Below are 18,004 nucleotides of genomic sequence, written 5' to 3'. Positions count from 1 at the left end.
ACCATATCATTTAAACTAGCTAGGTGCCCTGGAGGGGATTCAATTCCACATCAAATGGCAAACCAATGTTTCTTATAGCTGTTCCTTAATATGTTCACGCTTTTTTGGTTTATTATCATGTACAATGAATTCAGAGTGCTGACTGAATAAGGCCCTATGTGTGTACATTAACCTCAATATCTTGTCAGGTGTATATATTCCAAGGTATCTAAGTTTGGTCATGTATGTTTATTCCACTGAAAGTTCTGGCCACACAATATACTGCACATAACTTTCACTGGGTGCCATTTTAATAATATTCCTCTTAAATTTGAACAAAAAACATGTTTCAAAAGAAAGACCGTTGAATGCAGTCTTCTGCTGAAATATATGGAAAATAGACAATCGCTGAAAACCCTCTGGTTTGATTTTGCACACCCACATTTCATTTCATCACGATCTAAGCATGCATCCAGGTCTACCTGCCACTGCAGTCTCCACACCTCAATCCTATTGATCGTCTGTGGTTCAAACTCAAGAGAGATGATCAGAAGAAAGCAGGAATTCATCTGACAGACCTGGAGAACTCCTACCAGGAGGAGTACTCAAAGCCCCTGCTAGAATCAAATTTTAGTCTTTCATCTGTAAAAATGACAGATTAAAAAGACTCTAAAGTGAAACACCTTCCCTGAAAGATTAGAAGGCACCACAGGGAAATCTGCAGGTAAACATCAGGTGGAAGAAAACCTCCCACAAATTATTTATCGTAGATATACCTTTTAATGAATTTACATCTGATATACATTAATGGGACAGAAGTGGACCAGTTCACCTTTGGCCTTTTTTGAACACTTATTACAGAACAAACGTTAAAAAAGAATTCTAGGTGGTGAGGATGACAATCACTTCCTGTGGACAGAGTCATTGAGGGAATTAGGACTGACAATATCTGTTGACTGAGCAGCATGCCTCTGAATTTCTTTAAAACGTCCGTTTTTTTTTTTCACAGTTCATCTACAAAAGGCGTGTTAACCAGGTGGCCGGTGGAGGCCATCGTCTTCTTGCCAGCCACAAACTTTTTCGCAGCCTAGGAAACAAGGAAACATGAGTCAGATGAGGGGTAAATACTGTTTTTTTACATTACATATTGTCACTTAGCAGACACTCTTTTCCAGAGCAGCTTACACAGTAATAGTGTACAGTGCATCTAATAAAACACAGATAGAATGGTACATACAAAACACAACACCTGATGTGTGCCACTGTTACACCAAACTGAAAGGAGATTTCACAGGAGGACTGACCCTCACAGATCATTTTCTTAAAGCTGGACACACACACACACACACCCAACAGTCAGGTTGAGGTGCTCCAATGGCAACTGGTCAAGGTCTGCCAATAATATCTGGTAAATGCTCTGAACAACAGCTCATGCGATCCTACACGTTGAATCAGGAATGATGGTCATAAATGCAGCCGACTACAGACTATGTCCGGGGGACACCATGGTGACTACAGGTGACAGTCGGCCACCAACAGTATCAGACCATTTGTCCAGTGTGTGTATCCCAGACTTAACAATAATGAACTGGTCAGGCTGACAATCTTACGCCTGAACATTAATATAATACGCTCACAGATTCCATTTATCATGACAGTGCTCACCAAAAATACCTTATAGGCATTATCCCACTTAATGCTAATGCCATCTTGGGTGCTGACAGTTGACAGTTACTCCCATTTGCCTCGGGCTCAGCTACTGCCAACGTATACGTAAGTGCAACTGCTGCACAAAAATATCCCTGAATAATAACTACTGGATAGAAGGCTACCAAAATATCATGGTTGCAATCACAGCAGTAATGACTCATTCCCTGTCAAATGATCTAAGGAGAAGAGGTTTCGACACCAACTGACTCAGACAGGGGCTGACTGGCAACAAAAAGCAGCCCGGGAATTTGCTGTCAAACGGCCCTAATTTGATACACCAAATTCGAACTGACACAACATGTTTATCGATCAACGAATCATTAATTAAAAAAAACACAATCTGTTGATTTGTATTGTTTTTGTTAGGCTAATATGTAAAACAATGAAACTAATTTTCCAAGGGTTTCCTCCCCATGTTTGTGTGTACAGAAAGCAAAAATTTAAAGTTGAATTAATTTAATGATCACCTGACACCTAATCTGACTTAATAGCCTGCTTTTATTATCAGAATTATTTAAAATATTGCAACAGTCAACAGTGTTTAAACATAGAACTAAATTAGAACCAGCAGACTCTATCCACAGGAGTACACGATATTCACAGTGTGAAAACAGTAAATCACACTACATATTCACACAAAGCACACTATATTTACAGCAAACTAAATTCACATAAAGAACACTATTTTTACAAAGTATCACACAAAGCATATTATATTCACACTATCACACAAAGCACACTATATTCACAATGGTTTTTGTTTGTGATTTCCTTTCTGAAGAGTAGAGTGTAAAATGTTTGTGTAAAATATGTAAACTGCTTGTTTAGACTGTAAAGTAAGTATTTAACAAATCTTTCTTATTGCTGGGCTGGCTATCAAATATTATATGCCTTAAAGGCTATAATGCGAAAAAGAATTGATGAGAAGTCAAGAAGAAAATTATCAAGTTTACATGTTTATTTTACCCATTTGTGATGACCATTTTTTTAAACACTTTAGAGAAATTTTGCGTAAACTTCTCTAAACGTTTGTGCACTGATTCTGACGAGTTAAACCTTGGAAATGGTCAACCCTGCTGTGGGACTCTAACATTGAAACCCCAAGGTTAACAAAAACATGTTGTTCATAGTTCATTTAGCCAGTTTACATCACACAGCATGCAAGCATGACAAAGCACCTGCTCCCTGCTCACTCCTCTTTGACGTTTCTGCCTCTTCGCCACTGTCCTCATCATCGCCTGCAGACTGCTTGAATAAATCCGTTATCTTAGCGTACTTTGCGGCGTCAGCCAGCAAAGCGTTTTTCTTTTTTTTGACGCACCTTCTCTGCACCGCTGGCCGCGAGTTTTCTCTTTCTATCCATGTTTCGGCAACGAGTGCTAGATACTAACTGATACTGATACTAGACAGTTGCAACTGTTACCTGCTTTTACGGACTGCATCAGCCATGTCGCTGCAGCTAACATGACCTATTGAATATCTGTAAATAGGCTATATAATGCTGGGGTTGGGGAAAAAAAAAGCCCGATGACCAGTCCACGCCTGGACTCAGGCCTTGCTACCACTGTCAGAGGGTGCAAACTTATGAAAGAGTTTTCGCCACCAACCATCTCTTTGTGAAAATGTTTAATGGTTGAATGGGTAAAAGTGAATTAATTTTCACCAAAATGGCCATCTTTGATTCTGATGTTTGGAAAATTAAAAAAAAAAAAAAACTATGACTCAGATTTGCTTCTTTACAGTAATACTTAAGGGTCCAAGTTAAGCCTCTCATCCCCATTATCTTCACATTTAGTTGAACAGTATATAATGCAATTTCTCTATGTCTGACAAGTAGTGTGAACTCCTCTAGTGTACTCCTGAAATTAAATTCTAAAAACACAGCAGATTGTCTGGGTCTTAAATTATGAGTTTTTTTTCCCCTGTCAAGACAATTACTTTATAGTTTATTCTGTCCTTCAAATGACCAACTCCAGACAAACCTGATTTTACAATGAATATAATAATACTCCAATGCTAAAAATGTAATGTTCTCTGATCCCTGTCTGACTCCAAGTTGAAACTCAGATATAAGGCAGTCTTACTCCCAGATCATTATAAAGCTCTGTATGTACACCTGGTCAATGCTAGAATGTTGCTTACAGTATAAAATTCACGGTTTGTTACTATCAGCAAAATCAGGCCATTTTCTTGGTGGATCAGAATTACAGAGTGCGGAATCCTTGACTGCGCTGTTTAACCATGGGTCACGCGAAAGACAGCCATACTCACACTGATAATGTCATCAACGGTGATGACGTCGATGCTCTGGGTAATGGTCTCAGGTGACAGATAGGTTCCTGCTGCAAGGGCCTGGAGACCCATCTCTTCTAGCGCGCCGTCTGAGGTCTCCAGGGTCATCAGATATTCCGCCTTCAGCTGGTTCCTGTGAAGGGGTTAGCATTGCTGGGTTAGCGTAGCTGGGTTAGCAGGCGCATGGATGGATGAGGAAGTGGGCTTGTGAAGGAAAGTCTGCAGGCTCTCTCACTCCCCCCAGCTTTATACACCCCTATTTCTGGAATCATGACTTGAACACTAATCATTAAGGAGGGCAGGGCGTTATGAATGCAACCCTTTGATACGTTCCCACACTAACTGCAGCTATTTTCCTGGTCACGGTCAGCTGATGACACTGCCAGCGTCAAACCTTAACTTCTACAATACTTAGGGGCCTCACTAGGTACTACCACTGTACTCTTGAGTTGGACAGTAAAGTGGAACAGCTTCAGCAGTAAATAGACAGTAAATTAACAGTATTAAAAGCGTAAGCTGTACAAGCTGCCCTGAATAAGGCACATACACAATGGGAAGGAACACCAATGGGCTGTCACTCACTTGGCTCTGGTGACATCGTCCTCTGTGAGGCCTCCCTGGGCGACGCTGTCCACCTGGGCGATGGCAGCCCTGATCACCTGTGCGGAGACAGAGGCGCGGTGAGAGCACTGCTGACGACGACGCTTTAAACTGAGACAACGTACGTACAAAGGCCAGGCAATGAAGACCAGCGGGGGAAGCTCCTGCACAATCAGTGCATAGTGGGCGTTTCCACTTATTTAAGGGACAAGTTGGATGCTAGCAGTGCTCCTCCACGTGGTCCCTGCATGTTTATCTCAGTCATGCTCACACTCAAAGGCATTGGGGACGGCAGTGTAGCACAGTGGTTAAGGACTCATAACCGAAAGGTTGCCGGTTCAATCCCCGCTGGGACACTGCTGCTGTACCCTTGGGCAAGGTACTTAACCCACAGTTGCCTCAGAAATTTTCCAGCTGTATAAATGGATAACATTGTAAAGAACTGTAACCTATGTAAGTCGCTTTGGATAAAAGCATCTGCCAAATGAATAAATGTAAATGTAAATGTAAATGTAAATGCATGTAATGCTAATCGAACAACCCATGGCTGGTCACCGAGGCTACCATGGGGAATGATCTACTATTACTTTAATGTGCTGTCCTCTGGAATGTCATTTGAGTATTCTGGAACCCCCAACCCCCCAATGTTTTTAATTTAATATTCATTAGACAGTCAATGGACACAGTACCATGCAGCCTTTCAGCTGAAGGCTTTTGGCTGATTCACAATGAGAATTGGCAAAATTTTATCGCCATTCAACGCAGGTGATAGGATTGCGTCATGGTGTTGTATAAAACAGAAAAGAAACATATACAAATATATACAAATTTCAAGGGGCAACTAAGTGTGTTGTTTAGAGCATCACAAGGCTACCTATTGGACAGGGTGAAGGTCAGGACCCAGTTGGCTAGCCCCACCTTAACTTGTACGGCTTGGCATTGGGTGATTGGATGGTTTAAACAGACCTGGGCCAATGAGCCTCCTGTAGCACTTACGTCTGCAACAGAGTCAAACTGGCAGATTGTGTAGACCCCAAACAGCCCGGAGTCCGAGTAGTTCGCATTGAAGGCGCAGGCCTGTGGGAGAGCAGCAGACCAAGGTCAACCAGGGTCATTTCCACAAGCTTGTTGACATATATGATTCACAACAACCCTGGTGAACATCTGCAGTATATTTCAGTTTTCTAATGTAACCTTAATACATAAAGGAATAAGTGAACAAAGGAAAATCTCATTATCTCAAATGGAGAAGGTTGTCTTGCATCATCTCTCTTACACACATGCACACACACAAAGTAATACTCCATACATATAAATACAGAGAACAAACAAGACATATACATACCCAAAACACAGACAGTCTACATACGAATGCTAATTGCTAACCTGTCTCTGCAAATGTGTTATGTAAAAATTATTGTAATAAAAACGTCAACCTGAAATTATTGCTATGCCATCATAATGGTGGCATAAATGGTTACAAGGAGCAGTTACAATGATAACAGCAATATTCCTGTCCAAACATTTTATTTTACTAGCCTAACAAGAGCTGGGCTATTTAGAGGTCTGAAAATTGTTAAATAAGTGACATGTTGAGGATTGGTGATGTCACTCACGTCGAAGGGCTGGGCGGTGGCCTTGCCGATGCCCTGGATCAGCTTGCTGGTGGTGTTGGAGCCCCGCTTGATGTGAGGCCCCGCCCCCAGAATGCGCTGCAGCAGGCTGAACGCGGTGGCGTCTGCCGAGCCCGTTACCGCCCCCTCACTCACCACTGCCGTGTGCACCAGGCTGTCACTGCTCTGGTTCCGCATCTCGCCTGAGCAGGTCAGAGGTCAGAGTCAGATCACGTTCAATACACCTGCATCTCGTTAATGCATTTTAGTTTTCATCCCAAGATGGGAAAACACTTATTATACCAGGACTACTGTGAATGGTGGGTGACTGAGGCTGAGGACTGGAACACAACAAACTCTCCCCAAGCTAAGTGCTATCAGAGACTGTAGAACTTCAGACTGCCCCCTCTAGCACCTATAGTGGTAAAACATTGTCTGTACCAAAGGGGTACAGTAACAAACATATGGACTCAGACCCAACTGCCTGGAGGTGAAGGTACCTATTAAATCAACAGTGCCTTTCACAATTTTCAGAGAATGTGCACCAGCGAACACATGTATCCTCCCTTGGTGGTGGTGTTGGAACCGGCTTCCTGTGAGGCTCTGCCCCCAGAATGTGCTGAAGCATGTCTGAAAACAAGCAGCCCTGAGCTATGTGTGAGAGCGCAGATGGGGCGTTACCTCCGCGGTACTGTGCCTTGGCCCCAGCCACCCCCGTCCCGCTGCGGATGTTGAGGAACTGCTCCCCCACCTGCTTCAGCACAGAGTGCTGCACACCTGAGCAAAGCGCAGATGGATAGTCAGAGGAGGCCCCATAATGGCGAACTCAAAGACACTTGCTCTATAGCGCAGCAAAATCCACTCCTTGCTTACATATAAGCACAGACTCTACAACAAGGCCGTTAAAATACACAGTTTCACAATTGTACGGTTTATCAATCCTTTACCTTAAGCAGTTATGGGTAGTTCAAGGAGAAAATAAAACCAAAGGACTGTGTTTAGTTGGCCACGCCAAGCATGTCGAGATCAGCCTTGCAAGGGCTGCTGACTTGGTGTGCACTTGATTCGTCAAACTAAACACCTTCACAGAGGTTCATGACCAGATATTTACTGAGTTATAAAGCAACAGAACAACAACATTAGAAATTTTTCTAACCTGTACTTTAAGCCAGCGCCCAGTTAAAAGCTCACTTACCCAGCCCCACTAGGGCCATTCTGGCACTGGTGAAATTGTTCTGGACGAATGAATGCAGCTGAGGAGAAAGAAGAAATCAGGATGAGGAGGGGAGAAGGCAGAGGAGGGCATATATATATATATATATACACACACATTATATATGTATATATATGTAAATTTCAGAGAAAAATTAACTTCCAAGAGAAAAATAAATACACGTAAATTTAACAGATTAATCTGTTAAAATGCTGATATTATTACTATTTTAACACTTCGAAGTTACAAAAATCATCTCCCCGTGTCAAAACACCGACAGCACCCCCTACAACAATTGAAAATTACTGTACGGAGGTCCGACCTCCCCAATCCTCTCATTGATGCCCATTATAAATGGTTGTTACCCCAGCAGCTCGTGAGTCCTGACTTTTAACATGAGGGTGAATGGCAGTAAGGGAGGACAAACCTCCCTTTGGGTGGGTCTAGCCAGAGGCTCTGGATTCAGCACCTAACATCAGTAAACCAATCAGCGGAGCTGATATCATGCAAGAGTCTTATCTTGTGTCATTAGTCATACAACAAGGATAAGAACTGTTGTGTTTAGTCGAAACATTTTTTCTGTTGGAAGCTAGCTTTGTTAATTGCTTATAAAGCCACAATGGAAACAGCGGATGTTGTCCATGTTTTATTAAATACACAATTTCACTCGGACTACAGAGAGAAGGTCTGGGTCAAAGCAGCCGGCAGACCAGTTCCAAAAATCAAGATAACCAAACCAAATGGTAAGGACAGTGTGTTCAACACCACATGGTATGAGAAATACCCATGGCTCACTGGCAGCCTAACGAACAACCGTCTGTATTGCTGGCCTTGCCTGCTAATGGGGAAACATGGTCTGTTCAGGGAATTAATAATATAAAGAATTTGGATAGGGCAACAAAATGCCACGATAAATGTAAAGACCACGTTGGTGCTGCAGCTAGATTGAAACTGCTGGGCAGGATGCCAATCAATCAAGTTGTGGATGAGGGTGTACGGTTGCAAACGGCGCAGCACAATTCAAAAGTGCAGCGTAACAGAAATACTCTGAAGCACCTGGTTGATGCCTCTGCTTATCTGGGCATGCAAGAGTTGGCATTCAGGGGGCATATCGAGGGGGCCAATTCAGACAACAACGGAAACTATAGAAAGCTAGCAGAGGTAATTGCACGATATGACGATTTACTTGCAGAGCATTTGCAGTCTTCATCTGTGTTTACCGGCATGTCTAAAACCATCCAAAACAATTCGATTTCAGCAATAGCCACTTCAGTTAAAATCGAAATCAAGCAGGAATTAGACTCGGCTCCATTCTTCTCTTGGCAGATTGATGAAACCACAGACATAAGCTGTCATTCACAGCTCTCAGTTATAGTCAGATATGTAGACCATCAAGGGAACTATTCAGGAACGTTTTCTGGATTTTTTCGATATGTCAAGTGGGCGAGATGCACACTCGTTGTTTGAGTTTGTGCAGGCCGAGATGTCAGGGTACAATTTCGCGGAGAAACTCATTGCACAAACTTATGATGGTGCTGCAGTGATGGCCTCAGACCTTAATGGTTTGCAGGCTAAAGTAAGAGAAGTGGCTCCTAGTGCAACGTTTGTTCACTGCTATGCCCATCGCCTGAATCTGGTCTTGAGTCAGGGCGTCAAGTTCATCCCCAAGGCAAAAGTCTTTTTCACTACACTGGGTGGCTTCACGTCTTTTTTTTCCAAATCCAGCAAGAGAGTGGCAATGCTTGAGGAATTTGGCTGCGCTAAAATGCCTAGGAATGCTCCAACACGTTGGAATTTCTCATCCAGGGTGGTGAATACAGTTGCCTCTAATTACGGCAACTTGGTAGAGACGTTCACTCACGTCGTTGAACATCTGTCTACGGATGACAAGACCACACGTTTGGCTGATGGATTGAGGGCTAAATTAGAAGACTTTGATTTCATGTTTTTACTTTCGAGGAACTGTTTTCACACACTGATGTTGTATTTGATATCCTTCAACACAAATCAATGGATGTTTCCTTTTGCAAAAGGCGCACAGAAAACCTCATGGAAGTGCTAGATGAGCTAAAATTAGAGAAGGTCTTTGATAAGACATGCACTAAAGCTGCCACACTGAGAGAGGACCCAGAATTAGCTTACAGGAGGAAAAGAAGGCAGGGCCAGCAGGATCAACGTCAGGTCTATAAAATGCTGTATGATTCCATTCACGACAGCATCAGGGCCCAAGTCACTCAGGGCTTACAACATCTTGACCGCTTGCATTTCATGGAGCGTTTAGATTTTGAAAAATTGGACTCTGTCAAAACAAAATTCCCAGCTCAGGCACTGGCCAACTTGTCACAGACATATGGCCATCTGTTTGACAAGGTGAAATTGAAAGTGGAACTGCAGAATTTTTATAGTAATGCAGAGATCCATTCATCCCGAAAACTGTGTGATGCAATTAGCTTCATGAAAGCTAATATATATATGTATAAGGTACATAAGCTTACATAAGGTAAGGTTCAGTCTTTGACAACACCTGGGGTCTCACCTGCTCGGAGCTGACGCGACCCTCCATGTAGTCTGGACAGTACAGAGAGTTGGACAGGGAGTTCTTGTAAGCTGCCGCATGTAACAACTCCACCAAGCCTTTAAAACAAGAAAAAAACAATGCTGAATTCCACCCCTTATCACCTTATATTGCCTTACATCCCCTGCACTAGCAGTGGGGCCAGAGGGTAGAGATTAGACTAAATGAACGAATGAATGTTTCTGACTAAATTAAACAGTCCCCCTGTCCGGCATACACACGTCTCCCCTCGGGGGGGGGGGGGATTTTTGTTTTAATTTGAGAAAAAGCACATGCCTATATTTTCTTGTGTAACCAGCAGCCAAATAATCAGGAGTCAAACTAGGTAGGACTTCACAGACACGCAAACTCAAAAAAATTAATAATAACCTTGTTGTGATTGGCTGAGGTGACAAGAGGAAACCGAACTCACCAATCTGTGGGTTCTGATTGGCTAGTGCCTTGTCAATCTTCACCCTGGCTGTGAGGTCAGCTACCTCCCACGGCCTGAACTCCGGGGCTGTGGTCACATTGATCAGGTATTCCATAACGGTGTCACTGTGATGCATGCGCAAGGACACATACAAATCGATACTGGGAAAAATCATGTGCTAACAATCAACATTATGGTGACCTCTCACAATCCATATGCAAACACTAACACAGACATCAGCATATTGGTGGAACCAATCTAACTGATTCAAATCAAATCTTTTTTTAATCCTTTAAATGAATGAAACCAAATTTGGTTTACATGCCATTTATTATCATCGCTAATCAAATATTCATTTCAAGTAGACCAAAGGCAATATTACTCAGCCTGGGGCTTCCTGTGTGTTATCTGGACTCATGTTTTTGTATTTTGGTCACATTATGTTGTGCAGTACTGTAATTCATCTGATCATATCATGACCTGACTATTTACATCTGGAAATTATAATGATAAGGAGCAGGGCTCGTAACCCAAAGATTTTTGGTTTCATTCGCTGCTGGGGCAGTTTTGTCATACCCTTGGGTAAGGAACTTAACCTAGAATTGCCTCAGTAATTATCCAGCTCTACTGTAAGCTATGCAAGTTGCTCTGGTTAAGGCCATCGGCTAAACAACTAAATGTAAACAAACTTCAATATCGGTAAAGAGTCTGTGGGAGCTAACGTACAAAGCCCTGGTAAACAGACACTATGGCAAAAGGTCATGAAACCAGCAGGAAAGGCTAGTTTTGCTAACAAAGCTGGCAAATCCATCCACAGGCGCAACCACAGTCACCATTTGCAGTGGGCCACCCTGATTCTTGTTTGATTCGGAAAAGCAGACCCAGGCGTCAGACAGCTGTGTTTAGTTTGTTAACTTGTGTTAGTCTCTGCGCAGCTTGTCACAACTCAAAGACATGACGCACCAAATATTTCTCGTTATCCGTCACCTGCTGCAACGTGGATAAATTTGGAAGTGGGGGGGATAAAAAGGGCTGTCCATGGAGCTGGTGGTACTCACACGTGGTCTCTCATGCACTCCACAGAGTAGATCATGTTCTCCCTCGATGAGGTCACACTGCGGAAACACACGAGAGGCACAGGATCACATGAGTTCGCCCCTGCGACCGCGCCCGCACCCGCACAGCTGTCAGGAGAGGACGCATTGTGCGCATTCTCACCTCAGGCTACCCCCTACGGCCTCCACGCCACGGCAGATCCTGAACGCCGATGCCCCCTTTGTGGTCTGAAAAACAGCAGCAGCACATTCAGCATGGGGCACCCGAGTCTGCACACTAACCAAAAACACTTAGGGAGTAATGTTTGTCCTGAGGGCCATGCACCCGGTGTGGGGGTGACGGTACGCTTTCCCTGGGTTAGATAGCCAAATACCTGTGTACATTTCCCACAGAGCTCAAATGTATATCATTCAACTAATTCAATAACGTTATGTACGGACAATTTTCACAAAACCTGCTCAATTAGACTCCCCATGGACAAGCTGACCACAAAAAACATGAACAGAATGAGCAAATACTCAAAAAATCTATAAATTATGTTAAAAAACAACAAACAAAAGCACCCAGCTTCAGCACACAGACAACTGCAGAAAAAAAAGTGAGTTCTCGTGCTCTTCAGTCACACACCTGTATTTAACAACCCTGGGTAGGCAGGTGAGGCTTGCTATCCGATGGCTAGGTTTGGGTAGCGTTTGAATTTTATTGATTCTGATTCCGATAAATGGGGACCTGATACTTGGCATTTTGGATTTGGTTCTAATTTGGAACCAAGTTTCAGTTCCCAACCCTACCGATGGCTGGCCCACACAGATAATTAACAATGGAACAATTAAACAATCTGCTTAGAATGAAACTGATGGTACAAGATCTGTCTACTGCAAATATAGTATACTGGAAAAATTAAGAATCCTCAAGTCAAACAATTATCACAACATCACATGAATAACACCATATTACTACGAAATTTCTGCAGTTTTGGAGACAGTAGGCAACCCATTGTCTGCAATGTTGCGAGGAAGGGGGAATCAGAGACCATCAGTTCTGCCTAAGATTGAACCTCAGAGTTTTTTGAAACGGGTTAAGCTTTCGTCGGGGACTATTACCAAGTTAGCTGCCAGCCGGAGCAAGTGAGTGACGCCCTCATTCTCCACCGTCTCGTACCGGCTGCCCGCTTTGACAAACACGCCGATCTTTGATGCAGGAGAGTAGTTCTCAAGGGAGGCAATGACAAGGCCATTGGGCAGTTTGGTCACCTGTGGTGTTAGACAAATGTTGCGTTATGAGCCAAGAAGAGGACGTCACATTCAGCTAGCCAGCCAGTTTCACCCACTGTGCAGGCTTGAAAGTTTTCACAAGCAGAAATCTGTACTACACTTGGGGCTGCACAATATATCTGTCACGATATCGAATAGCTAATTTTAGCACAATAACAGCTATCCCCCATATGTGGCATTAGGTTTATTCCCATATTGTTTTCACTTTAGTCATACCTGATGCGGGAGCACACCTCCAGTTTTCCAAGGCCATGTGAAATGCTTCCGGGGAAAAAAGCGCCACTCGTATCTATTTAATGTTGATATCACAGCAACAGCACTATGCTGTCCATGTGGTAGATAAAACACATGGCTACAAACATAAAGAGTGAATACATATGCTATGTGTTTTTCAAAGCTAATAGGTAAGTTAACCAACATATAGATACAAGTGATATTTTTCTGCCCCGGAAGCATTTCACTGAACTTTGGAGGTGTACTCCCGCATCGGGTATGACTAGAGAAAAAAATACAGGAAGAAACCTAACACCACATACCAGGGATAGCTGTTATTGCACTAAAAATAACTATTCGATATATCGTGACGGCTGTATCGTGCAGCTCTAACTACACTCTAATGTGTTCAATCACAGACTGTCAATCAGCAACAAATCTGCATATCCAGAAACCCACAGCACAACAGTACACTGGAGGCATTATGTGAAAAATATTAGCTGATTATTGTGGTGAGTTGCATTATAGAGAAGCACAAATATTTAATTACTAGAACAGGTGTTGTTAGGAGTGAGCATAGACCATACGTTAAATCCCAAAGGCCTTGGGATGTTAGGCATCAGCACAGAACTCAATAAAAGCAAATATGCTCATCTTGCCAGGGCACCAATTAAACACCCAGGGATGGGAAATGCACTCCCAGTCCACAACAGCTTGAGCCATTCCAGGTTCTACCGGAAACATGTAAGTGTACCATGTTGAAGCTTCCTGTTGGTGGTACACTAGTCTCCTTCTAGTCAAGCCTGGAATGGCTCAAACTTAGTTAATGGGAGTGGTCTTTCCATGCCCAGGCTTCAGATTAAAACTAGCAACTTAATAAAGAATTTAAGGACCAGAAGGAGAGGAGAGAGAAAACATCTATAATTTGTGAGCAGAGCAGTGAATGGAGGCCTCTATTCAATCTAACCTCCATGCCTGGCAGAAGCATGTTTCTTCATCCTCATTAAAACTAAATCATTACCAAAGAAGCTCACATTCAAGTATTCACTTCAGCAGCAAAGTGCACTGTGGGTGGCCTTAATTTAAGAACTGGACTAAGCTTAGCTCCAGACAAAGCTGTGTATTTCTACACCTGTTAACTTCAGTGCTTCAGTGTTGTTGCTAACACTGTATTACAGACACAGTCTTATCTGCGCTGCTTGAGAGAGAAGTTGCACACATCCAAATCGACACATGCACAGTAGTAAGAGCACACAAAGGTAGTGTCCAGCCTCTCCCACAAACAGGTAGCTCTGCAAGACAGGGAGGGGTACACATACGTGGACATCCTGGTGGGGGAGCACGACCCCTGACGGGAGCTTTAGCCCCGACAGTGGCTCTGTCAGGGGCCGGCCGCGCGTGGGGACGGCGTAGAAGCGCCTCTGCGGGGGAGAGAAAGAGAGGTCAATGAGCAAAAACTGACCTGCACCTCCTGGGGCTGAAGGCTCACTCGTGGGGAAGCTGCCGCCACATCCCGCTTAAGGGCGGCGGGGGCCGCGTACAGCCTCCTCTGGAAGTCAGAAAAAGGGAGACGTTGTGTTATACCCACACCTCCACTGGGTGTATCCAGGGACCAGATATGGAGGCGGACACAACGCAAAGTGGGAGGGGTTCCACCGCGGATGCTGTACTGATTTGCTCAGCTTTAAAATCAGTGTTGCTAAAACATGGTCCTGGGCCCCACTGCACAGACTTTCACTCCATCTGAGCTCTCTTCACCAAGCAATTCACCAATGCTGTTAATTGACTACTAACCTAGATTTGCGATGGGTTAACTAAATGCATCTCAACCTTGGCTTCTTCTGCAGCAATATCTGGTAAGACACAAAGACCAGCTGTTTACCCAAAATATGGGTCACCACACTTTGTTAATTTTAATTAGTCATTCAATTTGTTCAAGTAATGTTTCATGGTCCCCTTGAACAAATCACAAAACATTCTTAAGAGACATGAACACCTTTTGCTATTACAATATTTTACCCTTCAATACCACCCGCCAATCAAGCAATACATGCAGAGGTTAGTAGCAAAATAGTAAAATTTGCAGATGACACAAAACTAGCCAACAGTATAGAATCAACCAAGGTAATACAGGAAGACCTAAACAGCATCCAAAAGTGGGCAGATACCTGGCAGATGACATTCAATTTAGATAAATGTAAAGTCTTGCATGTGGGAAATAAGAACCTTAGATAAGACTACTTCATGGGTGAAAAAAGACTAGAATGTGCTCAATTTGAAAAAGACTTGGGAGTAATAGCTGACCCAAGCTTAACAGGATCTAGGCAGTGTGCTGTAGCAGTAAAAAAGGCCAACAGGATGCTGGGATATATAGCCAAAGGTATTGAGTATAAATCTAAAGAGGTTATATTGAAATTACACAATGCCTTAGTCAAACCTCACTTGGAATACTGTGTGCAGTTCTGGGCACCACACTATAAAAAAGATATCGAAGTTCTTGAGAAGGGCAACTAAATTAGTTCCTGGCATGAAATATAAAAGCTACAAGGAAAGACTCAAGTTACTTAACCTATTTAGACTAAGCGAGAGGAGGCTTAGGGGTGATTTAATTGAGGTATTTAAATTTATAAAAGGAATCAATAAGGTTAACTATAATAGATTCTTTAGGGTGAGTTCAGTCTGTAAAACAAGAGGACATAAATGGAAACTAGTTAAGAGTAAGTTCTGCACTGATATAAGGAAATATTATTTTACACAAAGAGCTATCAATACATGGAATAGGCTGCTAGGTCATGTAGTTGAGGCAGAGACCCTTGCTGTGTTCAAGTCTAGACCTGATGCAGTTTTGGATACTCTTTAATTAAGAAATGGCAAGCTTAGTTGGGCCGAATGACCTGTTCTCGTCATGATATGTTCTTATGTAGCTCTATGACCAACTTCTTTATGGCACCCAAGAAAGCAGGAAACACTTTCAGAAACATTACTTGGACTCTTCTGTGAAAAAACTAGGTCGTTAATAATATGCTCTAGGTATAGAGCTGTAGCAATAAAATCAGATACTAGTTAAACAATCTCACATGCAGATCAGTATCCAATTAGCATCTTGTATCTAAGCCTAATTAAGACAACTCAGGCGGGATGAAATCCAGCATACACAGTGAGTCCCCAGGACGATGGTTGAGAAACACTTTTCAATAATATGAACCCAATTCCATAAGCATATCAGACAACCTAAATAGGCTTTAGATTAGTGGATCCGGGCAGCGTCGATAAAAAATGTACACAATTTCTTTTTCTCATCAGCGGGTCAGGAGGATGATGTCCAGTGAGATCCAATCAGAAGCCTGAAAACCTTGACCAAAATTCTTAGGCGCACCCCTACGTCACGTTTCATTCATACCAAATAGTTTATCCTGAAGGCCTGAAATGAACCTTGAAAACAATCGGTTGTCAGCGAAGGTGAGCCGTGTGGAACCCTTTTTCAAGAGTTTTTAAAGTTGTTTACAAATGCAATTCCATGTCAGCTTGCTTGTATAAACTTGAGTTGGAAAACAAGAGCTAATGCGATCTAGCCAAGTAGCTAGCTCACGACAGCAGGCTAGCTAGCTATCGTTCTATCCTTCGCTAACTAGCTGACATAACAATACGAACAGTCCCACATCAAACACCAAGCCTATGAATTTCTAAGGCTATCCAAAAGATCGTCTTTCCCATATCACTCTGAAAGGCATTTAAAGATTAACTGATTTCGTCACGTAAGGGGCCAAGAAGCCGGCAAGGAAGCTAGCCACTAATCCAAGCTAAATGACATTTGCTAGCGACTTTATAGAAAACCAAGTGTCGCAAAATGTCGTAGCTAACAAGTCAAAGTTCGAATACCGAAACGTCTTGTTTTTGAATTAATTAACAAGGAATACACACAAATAGCAAGTAATCTAAAATTCCACCATTATACCGTGACCTTCACCGGAATGCGATGGAATTATATCATAGTATACCAGCTACACTTCCCGACCCGAAAGCACCAATCATCACTCAAACGAAATAGTGAATGAGCTAAATAACTAGAAACCATCATGATCAATGCATGTATATACAAATGTACTCATGTCAGCGACCCGAGTAGTTGCTTAAAATCATCACTCTCGCTAGCAGGCTAGCTATTCCCATTAGTTAAGTAATGTCAGCGAGACTGCACATCTGCTGGGTGGCTAGCATTAGCTAACAATGGTGAAAATTCAAATAGCTGGCTAGCAAGCAAAGGCCTGCTTAATACTTCGGTTGATTCGTCAAAATGGACAGTTAGCAGCTACAGGTGGAAAGTAACGCAACTTAAAAAACATCCTGTTTTGGGAAGTCTATAACTGCTCTTACAGAGATGTGGGTGAGGCTCCGGATCCCCTTCATGGCTTCGTCTCTCTCCTTCAACCGATAGAAAAGACAAGTATGGCCGACCTGACGTCCTACCCAGAGTCCACCGCGTTCTTCAGCCAATCGGACGAGAATGCAAAGTTGACGTCACGCCGTGTTGAAGTTTGTTTACGTGCCATCTTGAGTATCCCGCTGCCCTTCTGTCCGTGAGTTGGAGGCTGTGTTTTGACTTTCAGTCGTGATTCTGAAAAACGTCGCCATGGTAGGTCAGTCCTGCTGCATCAAGAACTGCTACAGTAGGTCACACCATTCAGGGAGTAAACCGGACAATGGAATACATTTTTTCGACTTTCCTACCTGGAAAAAACACGAAAGAAAGCAGGTTGAGAAGGTGACGAGAAGACGATGGATGGCGCGAGTAACTTTAACGAACTTTAACTTTGACCTAAATTGTAAAATATTTTCATTTTGCTCTCATTATCTTTCTTACGGTGGTCTGTGAAGTGTAAACATTGGTGTGTGTTTCTTTTTTATTAATAATGCGACTGGTCAAACCCACTGCCTAAGACTCAATAAAACAACCACATTGAAAGTTCTGTATTTTGTTTGGTTTAATAATTGGGCCAAGAAGAGGAGTGCCACATTACCTTTGCGATGACTGTGCTTTCGCAGTTTGCCGGCTTGTGAATTAGCAGA

The 18,004-nt window shown here is 42.9% G+C and overlaps 1 protein-coding gene across 2 annotated transcripts; it reads right to left on the bottom strand.

The window, feature by feature from the left end:
• Positions 1–739: 739 nt before the first annotated feature.
• LOC118794937 (cytochrome b-c1 complex subunit 2, mitochondrial-like) lies at positions 740–17,397 on the bottom strand. 2 transcript variants are annotated; one of them, XM_036553231.1, is made up of 14 exons: positions 17,312–17,397; positions 14,400–14,486; positions 12,554–12,703; positions 11,613–11,677; positions 11,453–11,509; positions 10,395–10,519; positions 9,944–10,041; positions 7,390–7,447; positions 6,876–6,971; positions 6,198–6,397; positions 5,578–5,658; positions 4,564–4,640; positions 3,961–4,114; positions 740–1,066 (listed from the first exon to the last, which is right to left on the bottom strand). In XM_036553231.1, exons 1-14 carry the CDS (start codon positions 17,342–17,344, stop codon positions 983–985), a joined length of 1,365 nt encoding a protein of 454 aa, XP_036409124.1. In that variant the 5' UTR covers positions 17,345–17,397; the 3' UTR covers positions 740–982. The 2 variants fall into 2 exon arrangements, with proteins under 2 accessions (XP_036409124.1, XP_036409123.1); XM_036553230.1 differs by lacking the exon at positions 14,400–14,486 and adding an exon at positions 14,257–14,358.
• Positions 17,398–18,004: the final 607 nt, after the last annotated feature.

Source organism: Megalops cyprinoides, chromosome 19 (assembly GCF_013368585.1).
Source record: "Megalops cyprinoides isolate fMegCyp1 chromosome 19, fMegCyp1.pri, whole genome shotgun sequence".
NCBI lineage: Eukaryota > Metazoa > Chordata > Actinopteri > Elopiformes > Megalopidae > Megalops > Megalops cyprinoides.
Note: the sequence above shows the minus strand (reverse complement) of the source record. Positions and strands in the feature narration are given on the sequence as shown.

What these genes read in the sequence shown, in the direction of transcription:
- LOC118794937 (XM_036553230.1), bottom strand. Translation starts at nt 17,344, where the DNA reads ATGAAGGGGATCCGGAGCCTCACCCACATCTCT. An exon ending in GGAGCCTCACCCACATCTCT is followed by an intron (nt 14,359 to 17,311) that starts GTAAGAGCAGTT and finishes TCTCCCCCGCAG; the next exon opens with AGGCGCTTCTACGCCGTCCC. An exon ending in CAATCAGAACCCACAGATTG is followed by an intron (nt 10,042 to 10,394) that starts GTGAGTTCGGTT and finishes CTTGTTTTAAAG; the next exon opens with GCTTGGTGGAGTTGTTACAT.